The sequence below is a fragment of the Pituophis catenifer genome, unplaced genomic scaffold, assembly GCF_029215685.1.
Source record: "Pituophis catenifer annectens isolate HBS135680 unplaced genomic scaffold, rPitCat1.0.hap2 SCAF_1, whole genome shotgun sequence".
Classification (NCBI taxonomy): Eukaryota; Metazoa; Chordata; class Lepidosauria; order Squamata; family Colubridae; genus Pituophis; species Pituophis catenifer.
This window is the reverse complement of record NW_027256881.1, coordinates 2835872-2855013: the sequence shown is the minus strand read 5'-3', so window position 1 is coordinate 2855013 and position 19142 is coordinate 2835872. Positions and strand designations below refer to the sequence as shown.

At 42.2% G+C, this 19142-nt stretch overlaps 1 protein-coding gene across 1 annotated transcript in view; it reads left to right on the top strand.

Moving 5' to 3' along the window:
- The window catches only part of BRIP1 (BRCA1 interacting DNA helicase 1), a 130446-nt gene that overhangs the window by 37483 nt on the left and 73821 nt on the right, over positions 1-19142 (top strand). The window contains exons 6-8 of the mRNA XM_070945084.1: positions 11657-11950; positions 15589-15810; positions 18285-18484. Coding sequence (XP_070801185.1) covers positions 11657-11950; positions 15589-15810; positions 18285-18484 — 716 coding nt within the window. The remainder of the gene's footprint in view (positions 1-11656; positions 11951-15588; positions 15811-18284; positions 18485-19142) is intronic.

Sequence of the window (19142 nt, the reverse complement as noted above, 5' to 3'; positions counted from 1 at the left end):
CTGGTTGAATACCACCACTGCCTCACGGGGTTGTTATTGTGGGGAAAATAGGAGGAAGAAGGAGCATTTGATATATTTATTTATTATTTATTTATTTATTTTATTTTATTCAGTTTGTATACCGCCCTTCTCCTAGTGGGATCAGGGCGGTGCACAGCCAGAACTAAAACACATAGCAATACAAAATTTAAAATTTTTAAAAGAATTACATGACTTTGGCCCAGAATTTAAAACATTCAAACTAAAACCCATTGACAATTTAAAAAGCTAAAAAAAGGGGGGGGGTTTTCACACCAGCCCTGCTTGATGGAAAAGAAAAGTTTTTAGGGCACGGCGAAAGACCCGGAGATCCGATATCCTTCGTATCTCCGGGGGCAAATCGTTCCAGAGGGCAGGAGCTGCCACAGAGAAGGCCCTTCCCCTGGGGGTCACCAGCCAACATTGCCTGGCTGACGGCACCCTGAGGAGTCCCTCTCTGTGGGAGCGTACTGGTCGGTGGGAGGCTATTGGCGGCAGAAGGCGGTCCCGCAAATACCCAGGTCCTATGCCATGGAGCGCTTTAAAGGTGAGCCCCATGTAGAGAGCATTGCAGCAGTCCAGGCGGGAAGTGACGAGTGCCTGAGTGACTGTGCGTAAGGAGTCCCGATCCAGAAAGGGACGCAACTGGCGAATGAGGCGAACCTGATAAAAAGCCCCCCTGGCCACAGCCGTCATATGCTCTTCTAAAGACAGCCGTGCATCCAGGAGGATGCCCAAGTTGCGAGCCCTGTCTGTGGGGGCCAATAACTCGCCTCCAATAGCCAGTGATGGCACCAGCTGGCTATATCAGGACTCCGGAAGCCACAGCCACTCGGTCTTGGAAGGGTTTAGTCAAAGCCTGTTACTCCCTATCCAGATCCGCACGGCCTCCAGGCACCGGGACATCACTTCAAGGGCATCGTTGGGATGGCCTGGGGTGGAGATGTACAGCTGAGTATCATCAATGTACTGATGGAACTCCACCCCAAAGCCACGGATGATCTCACCCAGCGGCTTCACATAAATGTTGAACAGAAGGGGCAAGAGGACTGACCCCTGCGTCACCCCACAAACAAGGAGCCTCGGGGTCGACCTCTGCCCCCCTGCCAACACCGACTGTGACCGGTCGGAGAGATAGGAGGAGAACCACCGCAAAACGGTGCCCCCCACTCCCAACCCCTCCAACCGGCGCAGCAGGATACCATGGTCGATGGTATCAAAAGCCGCTGAGAGATCTAACAGGACCAGGATAGAGGTTGCAACCCCTATCCCGAGCCCTCCAGAGATCATCCACCAATGTGACCAATGCCGTTTCCGTGCTCTGTTCAGGCCTGAAGCCGGACTGGAGCAGATCCAGATAGAGAGCTTCATCCAGGTACCCAGGAAGCTGTCGCACCACCACACTCTCAACAACCTTCGCCAAGAAGGGAAGGTTGGAGACCGGACGGTAGTTAGCCAAAACAGCCAAATCCAAAGCAGGCTTCTTGAGGAGGGGCCTCACCACTGCCTCTTTCAATGGCAGGACACCCTCACTCAAGGAAGCGTTGATAATCCCCTGGAGCCAGCCTCACGTAACCTCCCGGGAGGCCAGCACCAACCAGGAGGGACACGGGTCCAATAAACATGTGGTTGCGTTCAGCCGTCCCAGAATCCTGTCCACGTCCTCGGGAGCCACAGGATCAAGCTCCTCCCAGATAACACTCTCAAGACCTGCCTCAGTCATCTCGTCTGGACTTACCCAGTCAGAGGCCAGGCCTTCCCGAATCTGAGCGATCTTGTCATGCAGATACTGCACAAAATCCTCAGCACGATCCTGCAAGGGATCCTCCCACACTCCCAGATGGAAGAGGGAGCGGGTCACCCTAAACAGGGCGGCCGGGCTGTTGTAGGAAAATCACGGGACCAGACCAAGCACTTCAATGCAGGAAAGGTTTATTATGCATAAGGTTCAAACAGCAGTTAACACAGCAAATTGTCTGACCCCCGAAGGGTGTACAGAGGTGTTGCTTTTATACTTTTAGACTACGTATACATTTGTCGAGGTTGCATTAAGACATATTTGGTCCTAGAGGAAACGAAAGATATCTAGTCCAGACATTTAGTAATAGATAACAAGAAAGAGGAAATAACATGAATATATTGGGGTATAATTATACATAACACACGTTATATATGACATTTGGGGTTAAATGCAGAAGTCAGCAACAGGATGCATCTGTCTGGGTCAGTCTGCTCTTTTCAGATAAAAATACTCTCTGTCATCTCAGCAACTCCTTACTGGCACAAAGAAAATATTTAACCTTGACCAAAGTTTCAGGCCTATTTATTGAGGCTTTGGGATTTGACCAAAGAATGTTTATGTACCTGAACTTTAACCTCTTCACTCCCCCCTTCGTGACTCATCTGACATATCCAGAAGAGTCACGTACTCAGGTTCTCCAGGTTGACTAGGTTGGAGTTCTTGATAAGCCCACATGGCCATTACCTGAACCGTCGCCCTTCTTTCCAATGCGATAAGAGCGGAAAAATACTTACATTTTGCCGCTTTTATCGCCACTAGGTAGGTCTTAATATGAGACCTTACCAGTGTTCGGTCGGATTCGGAGCGACTAGATCTCCAACTGTTCTCTAGGCGTCTTTTCCGGCGCTTCATCTCCCTCAGCTCCTCGGAGAACCAAGGAGCCAGGTAGACTCGGCGACAGGTCAGAGGCCGCACAGGCAAGACTCGGTCCAAAGCGTCAGCGGCCGCCCTATCCCAGGCGGCCACCACCCTATCCCAGGCGGCCACCAGCTCCTCAGCCAAGCCATGAGTCAGAGCCTCAGGAAGTGGCCCAAGCTCCATCTGGAACCTATCAGGATCCATCAGGCGCCTGGGGCGGAATCATCTGGTCTGTTCCGCCTCCCTGCGGCGGGGTGTGGCAGTTAGAAAGTCAAGCCTAAGAAGGGAATGATCCGACCATGACAAGGGCTCAATCACTAACTCCCCTATCTCGAGATCATTCATCCACTGTCCAGAGACAAAAATCAAGTCCAGAGTGTGTCCTCCCGTGTGAGTGGGTCCATGAATTAATTGGGTCAGGTCCATGGCCGTCATGGAAGCCATGAACTCCCGGGCCGCCTCAGACACTTCGCCGACAGATGGAAGGTTAAAGTCCCCCATGACCATAAGCCTGGGGGTCTCCACCGCCACCTTACTGCCTTGAGTTACTCACAAAAATAATAATGGTGGGATATAAATTAAGCAAATAAAATGAACTGCTCAATTGCTAATTGAGCAATCAATTGACTTCTCCAGAGAAAAATCAAAATTCCACACTTGAAGAAGCTGCTGTTAAGATTTCCGAATTCTGTTATTTATAAGCTTTCTTATAAATGTTCTTTGAAATAAGTATTTAACATTGCAATCGTCTGTTCAGGGGTCTGCATTCAGTAGTTTTTATAGCTAGGAAAATGTGCTTAGATTAGTTTTAACACATTCAGCATTTTATCCAACATTTCCTGAGCTGCTTCAGCTATAACTCTCTGGCCCATTTCTGGTTTGGTAATTTAATTTTGCTTGTTAAAAAAGAAGTGAAGATCTCAAACCACTGTTGCTGAAAATAGATGCTTTGCTGGTTTGTAACTTCACTGCATTCTGAACTCTGTTTCTTATATTCATTCATTTTTAGCAGCATTTATTTCAGTGTTACTCTATTGTCCATGTCGTTTGATTCTAAGCGGAGTGACTGTGAAATTGCAATAAAAGCATCTTAAGATGCATCGGCTATGTAATGTGCTGTTTTGTTTGGAGATTTTTGTGCTCTCTGAAATGTGGTACTCATTGTCAGAAATGCAGGTTAATAGACGATGCTAGGTAAAGGAGAGTAAATTTTTATATTCCCACAGGTGCTCGGTTCAATAAAAATGTAGGTTATTAGGCAATGATAAGAGAACTTATTTATTTTCCCAAGTGATGTTTTCTTTATCAGAATTAAAAAGAAATAAAGTGAAGGGTTATAAATGAGAAGAGATGATACAGCATCTTTATTTGATTGGTATTATTTTTGTAACGATCACAGAACCAGTTTGGTATAGTGGTTAAGGCATCAGGCTCGAAACCAGGAAACAGTGAGTTCTAGTCCCGCCTTAGGCATGAAGATTGGCTGGATAACTTTGAGCCAGTCACCAGGAGACAGTGAGTTCTAGTCCTATCTTTGCCATGAAAGCTGGTTGGGTGACTTTGGGCCAATCACCAAGAGATGGAGAGTTGTAGTCCCGCCTTAGGCATGAAACCTGGCTGGATAACTTGAGCCAGTCACCAGGAGACAGTGAGTTCTAGTCCTATCTTAGCCATGAAAGCTGGTTGGGTGACTTTGGGCCAATTACCAGGAGACAAAGAATTACGGTCCCATCTTAAACCATGAAAGCCAGATGGGTAACCTTGGGCCAGCCACTTTCTCTCAGCCATAGGATAGAAGCAATGGCAACCCACTTCTGAAAAACCTTTATCCAGGCACGTCAGAGTTAGTTGAAGCACATACAGCACAGACCGGGAGGATTTTTCATCAGGTTCGCCTGATTCGCCAGTTGCGTCCCTTTCTGGATCGGCACTCCTTACGCACGGTCACTCATGCCCTCGTCACCTCCCGCCTGGACTATTGTAACGCTCTCTACATGGGGCTCCCCTTGAGGAGCACCCGGAGGTTCTGTGAGATGTAAATGCCTTATTCCCTAATGTGTAAATAATGTATATATGGGACATCGGGGGTTAACTTATTCTTTGGTTCCTAATGTATTCATAATTCACCACTCCCATTCTTGGCTCCACCCCTTGTATATATAAGGAGCCACCTTCACCATTTTCCTTGCTTCTATCTGTGAATATTCAGTGAATATAGAATGCCTGTTATAATTAAAGAGAAATATATTTAAACCTCTAACTCTTATTATCTTTATTGAGTCTGATCCTGAAAATATTGCAACAAGCTGGTAGCAGAGGATGGTTAATTGACTCAATAAATACTTAAAGATGTCTAAGAAAGATAGGCCCAACACCAGGGCCTACAGCAAAGAAATAGAAACTGAACAAGAAATAATCAACGAATCCACAAACGCGATTTCGAGAGAATCCGAAGAATACACCACTGAAGAAGAAGAACTAATAAATGAAAATAATGACCAGGAGGAAATCGAAATAGAAAATAACGAACTCAGGTCAGAGATATTAAAACTATTAAAAAGCCAGAAGAATGATGAAAGCCTCATCGCGAATCTCCAAGAAATGCTGAAAAACAGCGGAGCAGCGAGAGAGAAAAACATTGCTAAAGAGAAACCCAAAGACCAAAAAACTGTGAGTGATATGACTACAGAGAAAGTCGTTATGAAAAAGAAAAGATGTGATCCCGCGCGAAATTTTGAATGGCAGCCATCTTGGTTCCAACAAGCCTCCAAAGTGAGCGAAGCAGAGCCAATCAAAATGCTCAGTTCAAAATTTCTGGCGCGAAAAACGTTATCAGACAACGAAAGCGAAAAGGAAGATTCAAACTCTTCAGAAGAACCAGAATCAGAAAGCGAAGACGACTTAACGAAATCCCAAGTAAAGTCAGCAATGAAGACGCTTTTTGCTGCATTTGGGCCAAAATTAAAAATTTCCAAAGCGACAACGAAGAAGCTAGAGAACAAGCCGATACCTCAAGACCTGCACGCTCCCATCCTGACTTCGAGAGCGACGACGCCCGAGCCCAGAGAGCCATGTCGATTCCGCCCTACACCGCAGACCGGATCAAGTACCAACGCACACAAAAGAAAGAAAAGAGCAGTCGCCGCCATCAAAACTCCTAAAACCGAGCCAGAAACCGACTCGTCTGAAGAGGAGCGGAGCGAGCGAGCTGCAATGGAGAGAACCTTCCACGACGACGCCAAAGAAGAAATGAGCAACGCGCATGTGCGAAACTACGTAGACGGTCCGGAAAGACTTGAACTGGCCAGAGAACCGCGCAGACTCGTTGCGAGCATCCCCATGCCGTTTTGCAATTTCCTGCACTTGCGAGACCACGGACTACCTCAGGTTGTAAGTAATGGACAAAATAATGTGGGAAACTTACCCAGTGACTTCCCAAAACTTAGAGTTGATGGCATTAATTTGCAAGAATGGTATCAACAGCTCCAGGTTGTCTTTATGAAAGAAAATTTGCTATTCTTTATCACTAGTCCTCCAAGAAGACCTTGGACTTTAAAAATAGATTGTTTACATCATAGAGCATTTTTCTTAATAATATCTAGCGTGTCTCCTGCAATGTATCATAGCATCAAACCAAACCTAACTGTTTCAGAAATAATTCAATGCATGTTTAATCTGTTTCACAGCGATAGTGTAGCTACCACTACAAGAATGTCTAAGGATTTCTTTTCTTCCAGAGTAAAACCAGGGGTTTCCATAAGTGAGCATTTGATATCTCTAAACAAAATAAGAGCTGAGCTGCATTTGAGGGGGGAAGTGATTTCAGATCAAACAATGAAAAGTGTTATTATCAATTCACTTGATTCATCATGGGATAGTTTTATGTCACACTTAGACACCATCAATCTAGGATATTTATCCATAGAAAGTCTATCTAACAAATTGATAGCAGAAGACAATTCAAGAAAAAATCGTTCCAGCAATCACACAGAACACAAATCTTTTAGGAAGGTAGCTTTCCAGGAAAAATACAATGAAGCTTTTAAATGCCATAATTGTGGGTCCAGGGAACACAATAGAAGAGACTGTCCCAAAATCTCAAAGGAGAGACATAGGTCAGAGTATAGGAGCAAATACAATTATAGACAGTCTTCCACAGATAGACATAAATATAGAAGCCCACCAAATTACAGAGATAGTAGAGGGGGTAGAGAAAATTCAAAAGAGAGAAAATCTGGTTCACTGAATGGACTAAATAAACAAAACAGCACTAAAACACAACAAAATGAGAACAATAATTGGCTTATTGATTCTGGGGCAACCAACCACACCACTAATAACAAAAATATATTGTCTTCATTTACAGAAGATAAATTTGTAATAAAGGTAGCTAATCAAGAAAAGGTTCAAGTATTAGGCAGAGGAAATGTGACCTTGCCTGGCCTAGGAAAAATAGAGGGGGTATTGTTAATTCCAGAAATACCTCATAACATACTAAGTGCCATAAAACTAAGCAGAGATTCTGACATCAATATAGTTTTCTCAAAGGGGAAAGCAACTTTAGAGAAGGACAAAACAAATGTAGGCACTGTGATGATTAAAGGAGGCCTACCCTATCTAATAACAAAAGAAAGATGGTTACATAACATTGATTCAAATATGGAAGATTGTATTGAGGCAGATGATGAAAATGTTAGTAACAGTGACAATGATGAATGTAAAATATCTCATGATCACGCAAATACACACAATGAGAAGAAACCAAGAATAGGTAAACCAATTCATGATGAGTGTGCTCACATCTTGCATAGGAAGTTAGGACATGCAAGTTTTCCTGTAGTACAAAAAATGACTGAACACGCAGAAGGTGTCAAAATAAAAAATTGTGAAAATTATTTGGAATGCTCAGTATGTAAATCCACTAAACTAAAAACTAGTCCCAGACCAAAAAAATCCAACAGATCAACTAACAAAATTTTTGACTTAGTACATATGGACCTAGTTGGTCCATTAACTCCATCAATCACTTATAGAAAACGTTACTTCCTAACAATAGTAGACGATTACAGTCGCTATGGTTTTGTTTACACATTAAAACACAAGGATGAAACCTTTCAGAAATTTAAGGAATTCTACAAACGCATAGAAACACAACATAATATCAGAATAAAACAAATTATGACAGATAGGGGATGTGAATTCATGTCTAAAGAATTCTCCCAATGGTTAAAGGATAGAGGAATGCTACATTTCACGTCTAGTCCATTTTCTGCGTTCCAAAACGGGATTGCAGAGAGAAAGAATTCCACACTACAAACCATGATTAGGTGCACATTAGAGGATGCTGGTTTAGGCAAACAATTTTGGTCAGAGGCCTTACATTATTCAAATTACACTCAAAATAGAACCTGGTCCAGTATTGTGAATAAAACACCATATGAGGTGATGTATAATAGGAAACCCAAATTAGCACACATGCACATATTTGGAGTCACTGCAGACGTACACATACCTAAGCAGTTGAGAAGAAAGGGAGAAAACGTATCCAGAAGATTAAGATTTATGGGATATGAAACTGGCACCAAAGGGTACAGATTCATTGATAATAATAACAAATTTATAGTCTCCAGAACAGCTGTGTTCCATGAACAGGCCAATTGGTCTAAATTACATCTTAATGAAATATTTCCAAATAAATGCAAAGATACAAAATCTTGTGAGGAAGGGACAATAGAAAATCAAAATATCAACAAAAATAAAAACAAAACCAAAACTTGGACAAATAGTCAGCACAAAATAAAGACAGACACATTAACAAAAAAGGAAGCAAGATATTTGCATGATAACCATAGCAAACCCGAAAGAGCTATTAGAAACAATAGAAATCAAGTACCAAATAAATACAGAGATTACATAATGCATATGGATGGTGAACAAATGACACCTAATACATATGAGGAAGTATTAAAACTCCCTCGTGAAGAAAAGGAAAAATGGGAACTAGCTATGAAAAAAGAGATGGAAAGTTTGCAAGGATTAAATGTGTTTACACCTGCGATTGCACCTAAAGATAAAACGATTATAGGTACCAGGTGGATTTATAAAATTAAGAATCTAGAAGGAGGCAATACTCTATACAAAGCTAGATTGGTTGCACAAGGTTATGCACAAAAATATCCGGAGGACTACACTGACACATACTCCCCCACAGTGAGAACAGAGAGTGTTAAAACAGCTCTAGTAGTGGCATCTGCACTCAATCTTGATGTATTTCAATATGACATACAGACTGCGTATTTACACGCAAAACTAGATAAGGAAATATATGTAAGAGCACCACACAGTCAATACACTAATAAGAATGAAATTTGGCTATTGAACAAGAGTCTATACGGATTAAAGCAATCTGGCAAAAGATGGTACGATTGCTTGGTAAAAGTACTTAAGACCATGGATTTCAACGCTACCACTGCTGATAACTGTTTCTTTGTAAAAAAGAGTGATGATCATATTGAATTTGTATTAATTTATGTAGATGATATTTTATATATAGGAAAACACAAGGAGAGAAGAGAAACCTTTGTAAATAAGCTAAACGAACATTTCTCGTTGAAATCTCTAGGTAAAGTAAACAAATACCTTGGTGTACAAATTAACAAAACTAGAAGGGGATTCAAACTTACTCAGAAAGATAAAATCATTGAACTTCTGAACAAATGCAATTTAAACAATGCCAAACCCTGTGACACTCCTATGCAAACTGATTTCCTTAGAAACACTGATGAATCTTCCCCTGAATTCAAGGATAATACATTTTATAGATCAGTCATAGGTTCACTTCTTTATATATCTAATTGGACCAGGCCAGATATTGCATTACCACTCAACTTATTGTCAAGATATGTTAGCAAACCAACAATGTATCATTGGGAAGCAGTCAAAAGAATTCTAAGATATCTGAAAAGTACATTAGACTTTTGCTTAGTATTAGAACCTAGTAATGGTAAAGAACCAAAACTTACATGTTACGCAGATGCGGATTGGGCTGGAGATATATCATGCAGAAAGAGCACTTCTGGTTATATTTTTCTATTAAATGACTGTCCAGTTTACTGGTACACTGGTAAACAAGAACTGGTAGCCACTTCGACCACAGAAGCGGAATATGTTTGTTTGTCCAAAGCTGCAAATAACCTTGTATGGTTTAATGATTTGATTTCAGATGTTTGGAAAAAACCTGCTTTGCCTTTTGTTATGCATGAAGATAATAAAGCAGCCATTGAAATATCCAGATCCGATGCCATTGGACAAAGGTCCAGGCATATAGATATAAAATTTAAGCATGTGAGACAATTGTCTCAAGATGGATTTATCAAAGCAGTGCATTGTGATACCTCTGAACAATTAGCTGACATATTGACGAAGCCTTTACCTTCTAAACAGCACAAATATTTAACATCAAAATTATATGTCTTATATTGTCCTGAATCTGAATGTAATTGGTGTTGTATAGCGAACCGGCATTTAGAGGGGGATTTGTGAGATGTAAATGCCTTATTCCCTAATGTGTAAATAATGTATATATGGGACATCGGGGGTTAACTTATTCTTTGGTTCCTAATGTATTCATAATTCACCACTCCCATTCTTGGCTCCACCCCTTGTATATATAAGGAGCCACCTTCACCATTTTCCTTGCTTCTATCTGTGAATATTCAGTGAATATAGAATGCCTGTTATAATTAAAGAGAAATATATTTAAACCTCTAACTCTTATTATCTTTATTGAGTCTGATCCTGAAAATATTGCAACAGGTTTCAACTGGCGCAGAGTGCGGCCGCGCGGGTGGTAATGGGAGCGACTTGGCGTTCCCATGTAACACCCCTCCTGAGCAAGCTGCACTGGTTCCCGGTGGTCTTCCGGGTGCGCTTCAAGGTTTTGGTTACCACCTTTAAAGTGCTCCATGGCTCAGGACCTGGGTACTTGCGGGACCGCCTACTACCACCAATAGCCTCCCACCGGCCGGTACGCTCCCAGAGAGGGGTTCCTCCGGGTGCTGTTGGCCAAACAATGCCGACTGGCAGCCCCCAGGGGGAGAGCCTTCTCTGTGGGGGCACCTACTATCTGGAACGAGCTCCCCCCGGAGATACGGAGGATCCCGGATCTGCGCACCTTCCATCACGCTCTAAAGACCTTTTTATTTCACCAGGCGGGCCTGGCCTAATTTTCTCCTTCTTTTATAAAAGAAGTTTTAATTTTTAATATTTTTTAGTATTTTATATATTCAAATTTTAAAATTGGTTTTAAATTGATTGGGGTTTTAATTTGTCTGGGCCAAAACTATTTAATTTGATTTTAATTCTGCTTTTAAATTTTGTATGTATGGATTTTATTGTTGGCTGTTCACCGCCCTGAGTCCTTCGGGAGTAGGGCGGTATAGAAATCAAATAAAATAAATAAGATAAATAAATACTATCAGACAATTCAGCAGGATTCAAAACTTCTTTATATACATAACAACACACAAGGCATACGATGCCCTTGTAAGTTTTTCCACGTTGTAGAGAAGAGGAAAAGCAAGTACAAACACAGCACAAAATGGAGAAGGCAAAATGGAGGAGAGAGAGAAGCTAGTGCCCTCAAACTTATATACAGAACAGTTAAGCCACGCCCAGGCTCCAAACTGTCTCTTATGGCCCCATACAACAAATACTATGTTTCAGTTACCAAACAGTCTCCCATTGGCTGACCTGTTGCTATGCCCTATTCCAGTTCATGAATATACTGACAAGGCAGACTTCAAAAACTGGACATAACTAAATGGAACAAAAAAAACCCCATTTGATACTTAATGAAATGTCGAATTGAAATTTTAATTCCTCTTTGAAAGTTTGCAATCAGATGAAAAGGAACTTTTTCTAGAAGGGGAAAAAGATTGCCAAATTAATACCTTTAAATGGGATTTTGTTTTTCCCTAGTTACAGCCTTCCAGTCCCTGCACGACGTGTTCCTGCTCCGCCATCGAGCAAAACGCCAAAAATGCTGCTGAGGCCAAGAAGGAGAACGGAGGGAAGCCACCCATCCCCAAAATATTTTTTGGCACCCGGACTCACAAGCAAATAGCTCAGATTGTGAAGGAGCTGCACAGGACGGGCTATTCAAGTGTTCGCATGACCATTCTGTCAAGTAGGGAGTATTCCTGCGTCCATCCGAGGATCTCCCGAGGCAGCAACAAGAATGAAAAATGCGCAGAGTTGCTGGAAGGAAAAGAGGTGAGTGGTTTCAGAATAACACAATTGGAAGGGATCTTGGACGTCTTCTAGTCCAACCCCCTGCTGAAGCAGGGAGACCAGATACAGGTAATCCTCGAGTTACGACCACAATTGAGCCCAGAATGTTTGTTGCTAAGTGACACATTCGTTAAGTGTGTGTTGCCCCATTTTACGATTTTTCTTGTCATATTTGTTAAGTGAATCGCTAAAATTGTTAAATTAGTCACACGGTTGTTAAGTGAATCTGGTTTCCCCCTTGACTTTGCTTGTCAAGTCACAAAAGGGGATCACATGACCCGGGACACTGCAACCGTCATAAATATGAACCAGCTGTCAAACTTCCGAATGTAAATCACGTGACCAATGATCATAAATGTGAAAAATGGTCTAAAGTCACCTTTTTCAGTGCCGTTGTAACTTCAAAGGGTCACTAAATGAACTGTTGTAAGTCGAGGACTAGCTGTACCATTTCAGACAAAGGGTTAGGGTTAGTGACCCTTCGAAATTACAATGGCACTGAAAAAGGTGATTTGACTGTTTTTCATGCAACTGTTGCTGCATCCCCCTGGTCACATGATCAAAATTTGGATGCTTGGCAACGGATTCATATTTATGACGCTTTCAGTGTCCTGGGTTCATGTGATCCCCTTTTGTGACCTTCTGACGTCAATGGGGAAGCCAGATTCACTTAACAATCTTGTTAATAACTTACTAACTGCAGTGATTCGCTTAACAATTGTGGCAAGAAAAGTTGTAAAATGGGGCAAAAACTCACTTAACAAATGTCTCACTTAGCAAAATAAATTTTGGGCTCAATTGTGGTCTTGATTTGAGGCCTACTTGTAAATAGAAGGCAGTTAGGGTAGATGGCTGGCTGGGGAATTCTGGGAGTTGAAGTCCACCCGTCTTAAAGTTAGGAAACTCTGGGTTAAGATATTAGATTTAGCACTAGGGTGACCCAGATTGTACTTTACACTTAGTTAGGAAAACTCGCTGTCTGATTTTGGGTCAGTCACTCACTCTCAGCCCAACTGACTTCACTTTGTGAGGCAAAAGATGAGGAGGAAAGAGCATTAAATTAGAAGAGAAGAAAAGAGAAGAGAATCTTTATTGAGGCTAGACTAGACTAGAACAGAATAGAAGAATCAAATCGAATCTTTTTTTAAAAAATATATGTTTTATTGGTACATTTTTTCATTAAAAACATAAAAAATTCCATGTCTATCTGAACAGCATGTTGTCTGGGCATAATTAATTGTAAGTAAAGGTACAACAAGAACCATAATCATTCTAGTAATCTTAATAAACATATCAATATCAATCGTAAAGTAATAAAACAGTTTATCCATCTTGCAATATTTTCAATACGGATTTTTATTATCTCTTTGAATTCTTTTTAAATTCTAACCTCTGTTTTTGTTAGTTAACCATTGGTGAAATATATGCCATGTTAAAAAGTATTCTGCTTCTTCCTTTTCTTTTATCTTAAGTGTCAGTCTATCCATCTCAGCACAGTCTAATATTTTTTTTATTACACTTTCATCTATCTGGACCTCATCATTTTCCCATTGTTGTACAATGGGAAAATGTTGTTCTTGTTGTTACTACATGCAAAATTAAATGTATTCCCTTTATTATAATGTTCTGGTAATAGAACAGTAGTAGCAGAAATATTTTTGGTTTCAAATCTGTGTATTGTTTTATCATTTTTTTCTAACCAAATATGTATTTTAGTCCAATGTTTTTTTGCATTTGGGCATGTCCACCACATATGATAATATGAACCTGGTGTCTGATTATGAATCTTTATTGTCCCTTTAAATATACACTAATCAGCATACATTGAAATGAAATTGCATTGCATTCAGCTCTCAAAGGATAACCATTATGCATAGACCCACATAGACACACATATGCGATACAGAGAAACATCACAGTCTACTTCGTGTGTGTGTGTGTGTGTGTGTGTGTGTGTGTGTGTGTATCACATACACACACACACAGTAAATACGGACAGCATAAGGAACAAAGCTGTTACAGAATCTGGTAGTCTGCTAGAAATACTTCGAAACTTTCTCCCAGAGGGGAGCAACAGGAATAGACCATAAAATAGGTGTGTGAGGTCTCTAACAATGCTTTGAGCTCTAACCATATAGCGTTTATAAGCAGTATCCTGACATACGTTAGATATGTTCGCCACCTTGACTTACTTATAAATTAATAAAGGTGAGATAAAACTCTACTAAACGAATAAATACATTTTGAGCTCCTGTACAAAGAGAAGAATTAATCCAAGAATGACTTCAGTTTCAGTTATCCATCCTGAACTCAGCGGATCCTCATGAAATAAAACATTCAGGTGGACATACTCCACTTATGACCACAATTGAGCCCAGAATTTCCATTCCTAAGCAAGAAAGTTAAGAAAGTTGCTCCCCTTTTTACAATCTTTTTTGCCACAGTTGTTAAGTGAATCACTGCAAATCCGGCTTCCCTATTGACTTTTGCTTGTCGGAAACTGGCTGGAAGGGTGCAAATGTTGATCGTGTGATCCCGGGATGGTGCTGTTGTGGTCGGCCATCGGCAGACTCGGACAGTGAGGAGGTTGGGGAGGAACATGGGTCAGTCCTGGAGTCTGGGGAAGGCTCTGATGAGGGCTCTGCATCGGAGGCAGAGAGGGGGACAGGGCCGTCCAACAGTTATCAGCTACCTTCGACGTCGGAGATAAGTGGGGCAGAAGAACAGCTGGAGCCTGTTCCCGATGTGCGCATGCGCAGAGCTGTCAGTAGAAGGGAACAATGAAGGAGCCTTGGTAGTACAGTGGTCTAAGGCACCCTGTTATTAAGACCAGCTGGCTGCAATTACTGCAGGTTCAGATCTCGCCAAGGCTCAAGGTTGACTCAGCCTTCCATCCTTTCTAAGGTAGGTAAATTGAGGACCCAGTTTGTGGGGGCAATAAACTGACTTTGTATAAATATACAAAAGGATGAAGGCTATTGCTGAGCACATTGTAAGCCGCCCTGAGTCTCCGGAGAAGGGCGGCATATAAATCAAATTAAAAAAAAAAAACAATTAAGAAACGGGTCGACTCGGGAGTAAAGGCACAAGGGGACGCTGAATGGCCCCTCCGATAGGGAATAAATAGGAGCAAAAGGGGAGTGGTGTTTGCAGGAGACAATTAGTTCGTTTATTCGTGTGAAGATTTGCTTATCTGAGTTCGTGTGCCAAGTATTTCATTGTACAGCATTGCGCCTGGAAACTATCGGCTTGGCAACTATCCAAGGACTGATAAGGTCTGTTGTTGCAATTCATCCTTGAAAGACTTTTTGCTGGGACTTTGCTGGATGTGAATGCTAGGAATTCACATTTGCCAAATAAAAAGGGTGTTTTTTTTTCGGGACAAGGAGTCTGTTTCATGATTTGGTGAAGCCTAGATCAGAACAGCTGCAACTTTAATAAATATATGCCAGTTGCCAAGCGCCCGAATTTTGATCACATGAAGATGCTGGTCATTAGTCCCTTTTTTCAGTGCCGTTCTAACTTCGAACAGTCACTAAAGGAATGGTTGTAATTTGAGGACCACTTGTACCCGAAGGTGCGTGGTGGTTCTTCAAACTTCCTCAATTGTCTGCTTCCAGGGCGTGTCTTGTTCCTTTTACCATGGAGCCCACAGGCTTACTGAGCATCTCTCCATACCATTTGCGGGTAAAAAACACCAGGCTTGGGATTTAGAAGAGCTGGTGAGCTTGGGAAAGAAATTCCGATCCTGTGCCTATTTTGCAGCTCGTGAGCTCATGGCGTGCGCCGAGATTGTGTTCTGCCCTTACAACTACCTTTTGGACTCCCAGATAAGACAAAGCGTAAGTACGAATATCTTGTATTGATTATCTGTTAGTCACAGTTCCGAGCCCAGCCAGTAAAAAACGAGGCCACACCATTGGTAGAACAATTCTCCTTTACTGGTCTCTCTACTGTGTTTCCCCGAAAATACGACCTACTCCAAAAGTAAGTCCTAGCTTGATTTTTACACTTGCGCCCAATATAAGCCCTATCCCCCAAAATAAGCCCTGATTAAGACCCTGTGTCAGGTTCCGATGTTATCTCAAATAAATTTCATTCTCAAACACAAAGTCTTTGATGAAATCTCTTATTTATTGAAGAATAGCGATCCAGTCCTGAACTCATTTGCAGCTGAAACTGATCCTCCGATCCCAAACCCCTCCCTTTCCGTTCCTCAAATCTCAGTGTCTCATTGGCCACCTTCCAAGTCCATCTTTCATTTCAGTTACTACAAGTCACAGGAATTCCCCCCTCCTCTCATCACCTAGGTGACGTTATCTGCCGGGGGGGGGGGGGGAGGAGAACTGGGTGAAAAGTCAAGCTACTATTTCTGACAGGCTCTTTCCTACTCATTCATGTCAGCGCTTGGGAAATCATAGTTTGGAATGCTGACATCCTGCCTGTCAGTACTGGAAACCATCTTGGACATTGGATCTTCAGCCCTACCACATTTAGTGCTGTGGGAAACTGGGAGGGGGGATTGTATGGAGCTGGGGAGATATGTAGTCAAAATAACGTTCTTTTCTCCCGAGAGTCAAGGCCACTCTGCCCTACACATGGAGGTGTGTGACTGGGAGGCATTGCCAGTTGGGACGGTGCGTTGATTGGACAATGTGATGGACATGTGGGTGCTGGGGCAGGGATTTGGACTTTCTTTTGGGTGTGGAAAACCTGGAAGCTTCCAGATTCGGGTTTCCCCAGATGTGCCAATATGACATCTCTAATAAAATGGAACTTTTGAGGAAACTCAAGCCTCAGAGTTTTCTTTCGTTGGGGGTGTTACTTGGAACCCTGACACCTCCCACTCCATGGTACATGGGTAAAAATTAAGCTGGGTGGGTGGGTGGGGCTACCCTACTTACCTTTGGACAGTTGCAGCCAGGCCTCACACACCCCGACATCTGCCTTACTGGCCCATTTCTTCTGCAGCCGGCAAGGCTTTCCTAAAGACCTCTGCAGCCGATACCAGAACTCCAGATCAATCAGTTGTGAATCACTGCAGTGGTTAAATGAGTAACACGATTGTTAAGTGAATCTGATTCCCCCATTGACTTTGCTTGTCAGAAGGTCGCAAAAGGTGAACACATGACCCTGGGACACCACAACCATCATAAATATGAGTCTGTTATCAAGCATCTGAATGTAATACACGCGACCATGAGGATGCTGGTCATAAGTGTGAAAAATGGTGATAAGTCCCTTTTTTCAGTGCAGTTGTAAATATGAAAGGTCACTAAATGAATTATTGTAAGTCAGGGATTCCCTATACAGGTTGGATGCTAAGCAACCAAATTTTTTTTCATGTGACTGGGAACACTGCATTGGTTGTAAGTGTGAGGACTAGTTGTAAGTCATATTTTTCAGTGCCGTGGTAACTTTGACCGGTCACTAAATGAATGGCTGTAAGTTGAGGACTGCCTATATTTGTGTCACATTGTAAGCAGCAGCAAATAACAAAAAAGTGTTCTGCAGTTTAAAAGCTTCTAACGTGCACGCAGGTAAAAATCTTCCTTTGCAGCAAGGCGAACAATTTTTTTTCTTTCAGCAATATCTTTCATGTAAAAAATGTCCTTCCATAGCATACTTGGGTCCAGTTTTTAGAAGCTATAGGCGAATATTATGTCCAGGGCAATAACTACCAATTCAGTCGCAAGCTTTTGAAATTGAAAAACTTTTCATGAGAGAGGTTGGGGGAACAGTGACTGAGTTACCGCTGTTAAACTAATGAAAAAAAAAAAAAATTTTATAGGAAAAGTAAAGTAAATTAAGTAATGGGGGATTCTTGGTGCTCTCTGAGTTTGGTTGTTTTCTTGCAGACATTTTGTTACCCAACTAGGTAACGTCCTCAGTGATAGAAGGAAGCGGTGCTTGCTTTGTTTATATACAAATAGCTTGCCCTGTCAGTATTAGTGTGTTAGTTTCTTATGGGGTCCTTGATGGTTTCTGAGTTTGATTGTTTTCTTGCAGACATTTCATTACCCAACTAAGTAACATCATCAGTGCTAGAAGGGAGAAGGATTTGTGGAAAGGAGAAGGAGGATGACTTTGGGGTCCTGGGTAATCTCTGTGCTTGGTTGTTTTCTTACAGACATTTCATTACCCAGCCAGGTAGATCAGTGCTAAATTAAGTACTGTAATATTGAAACCACAACATGGAATTATAACAAGGCCACGACGGCAGTTTTATTTAAAATGACAAAAAATAAAAAGAAGGCATGTGGAGGAGGGAGCTGCTTTTGTTAGTTGATAAGCTGATCGATCTCAATCTTTGCAGATGGAAATTGAGTTGAAAGACCAGGTGCTGATTTTAGACGAGGCTCATAATATCGAGGACTGTGCACGAGAGGCAGCCAGCTACAGCGTGACGGAAGGACAGCTCAAGCTGGCTCAAGAGGAGCTGGACGCCATGGTGAACAACAACATTAGACCACAGGACCACCAGCCCTTGCTTGCTGTGTGCTACAGTCTGACAAAGTAAGTGAAGACCACTGAGCAGGGTAGTGAAAATGAGCGTCTGGACCTTGGAGGCGGAAACGATTGTGCTACTGGTGGTCATCTAAATTTATTTAGTAAATAAATGAGTTTTAGTCATCTTAGGCATGGAAGCCGGCTGGGTGACTTTTCATCAATGACCAGGCGATTGTGTTGTGGCCCATCAGCGGCCTGTGCAGTTAGTAGCTGTGTCAGGTTTTGGTGTCGTCTTCAAATAAATTGCATTTCCAAACAAATAGTCTTTGATGAAATCTTTCATTTATTAAGCACGACAATCTGTCCCCGATTATGTCGTAGCCAACACTGACTTCCTGACCCCAAACCTTCCCTTTCCGTTCCCCAATTCTCTGCGTCTCATTGGCCATCTTCCAAATCACTCTCCCCGTATCTACTACTTCAGCTCCCAGGAATGTCCCCCCTCCCATCTCATCTCCTAGGGGATATTATCTTCAGGGAAAATAAGTAGGTGAAAAGTCAAGCGTCCTCTTGCCAGCTGCCCCCTCTTCTCCTTATGTCAGCACTGGAACGAATGTAGTTTGGAGTGCTGACAAGCTGATTCTGACAGCGAGGAGGCTGGTGTGGTGCTGCGCCAGCAGCCTGTGCAGCTGGGGCTCGAGTCAGACAATGAGGAGGCTGGAGT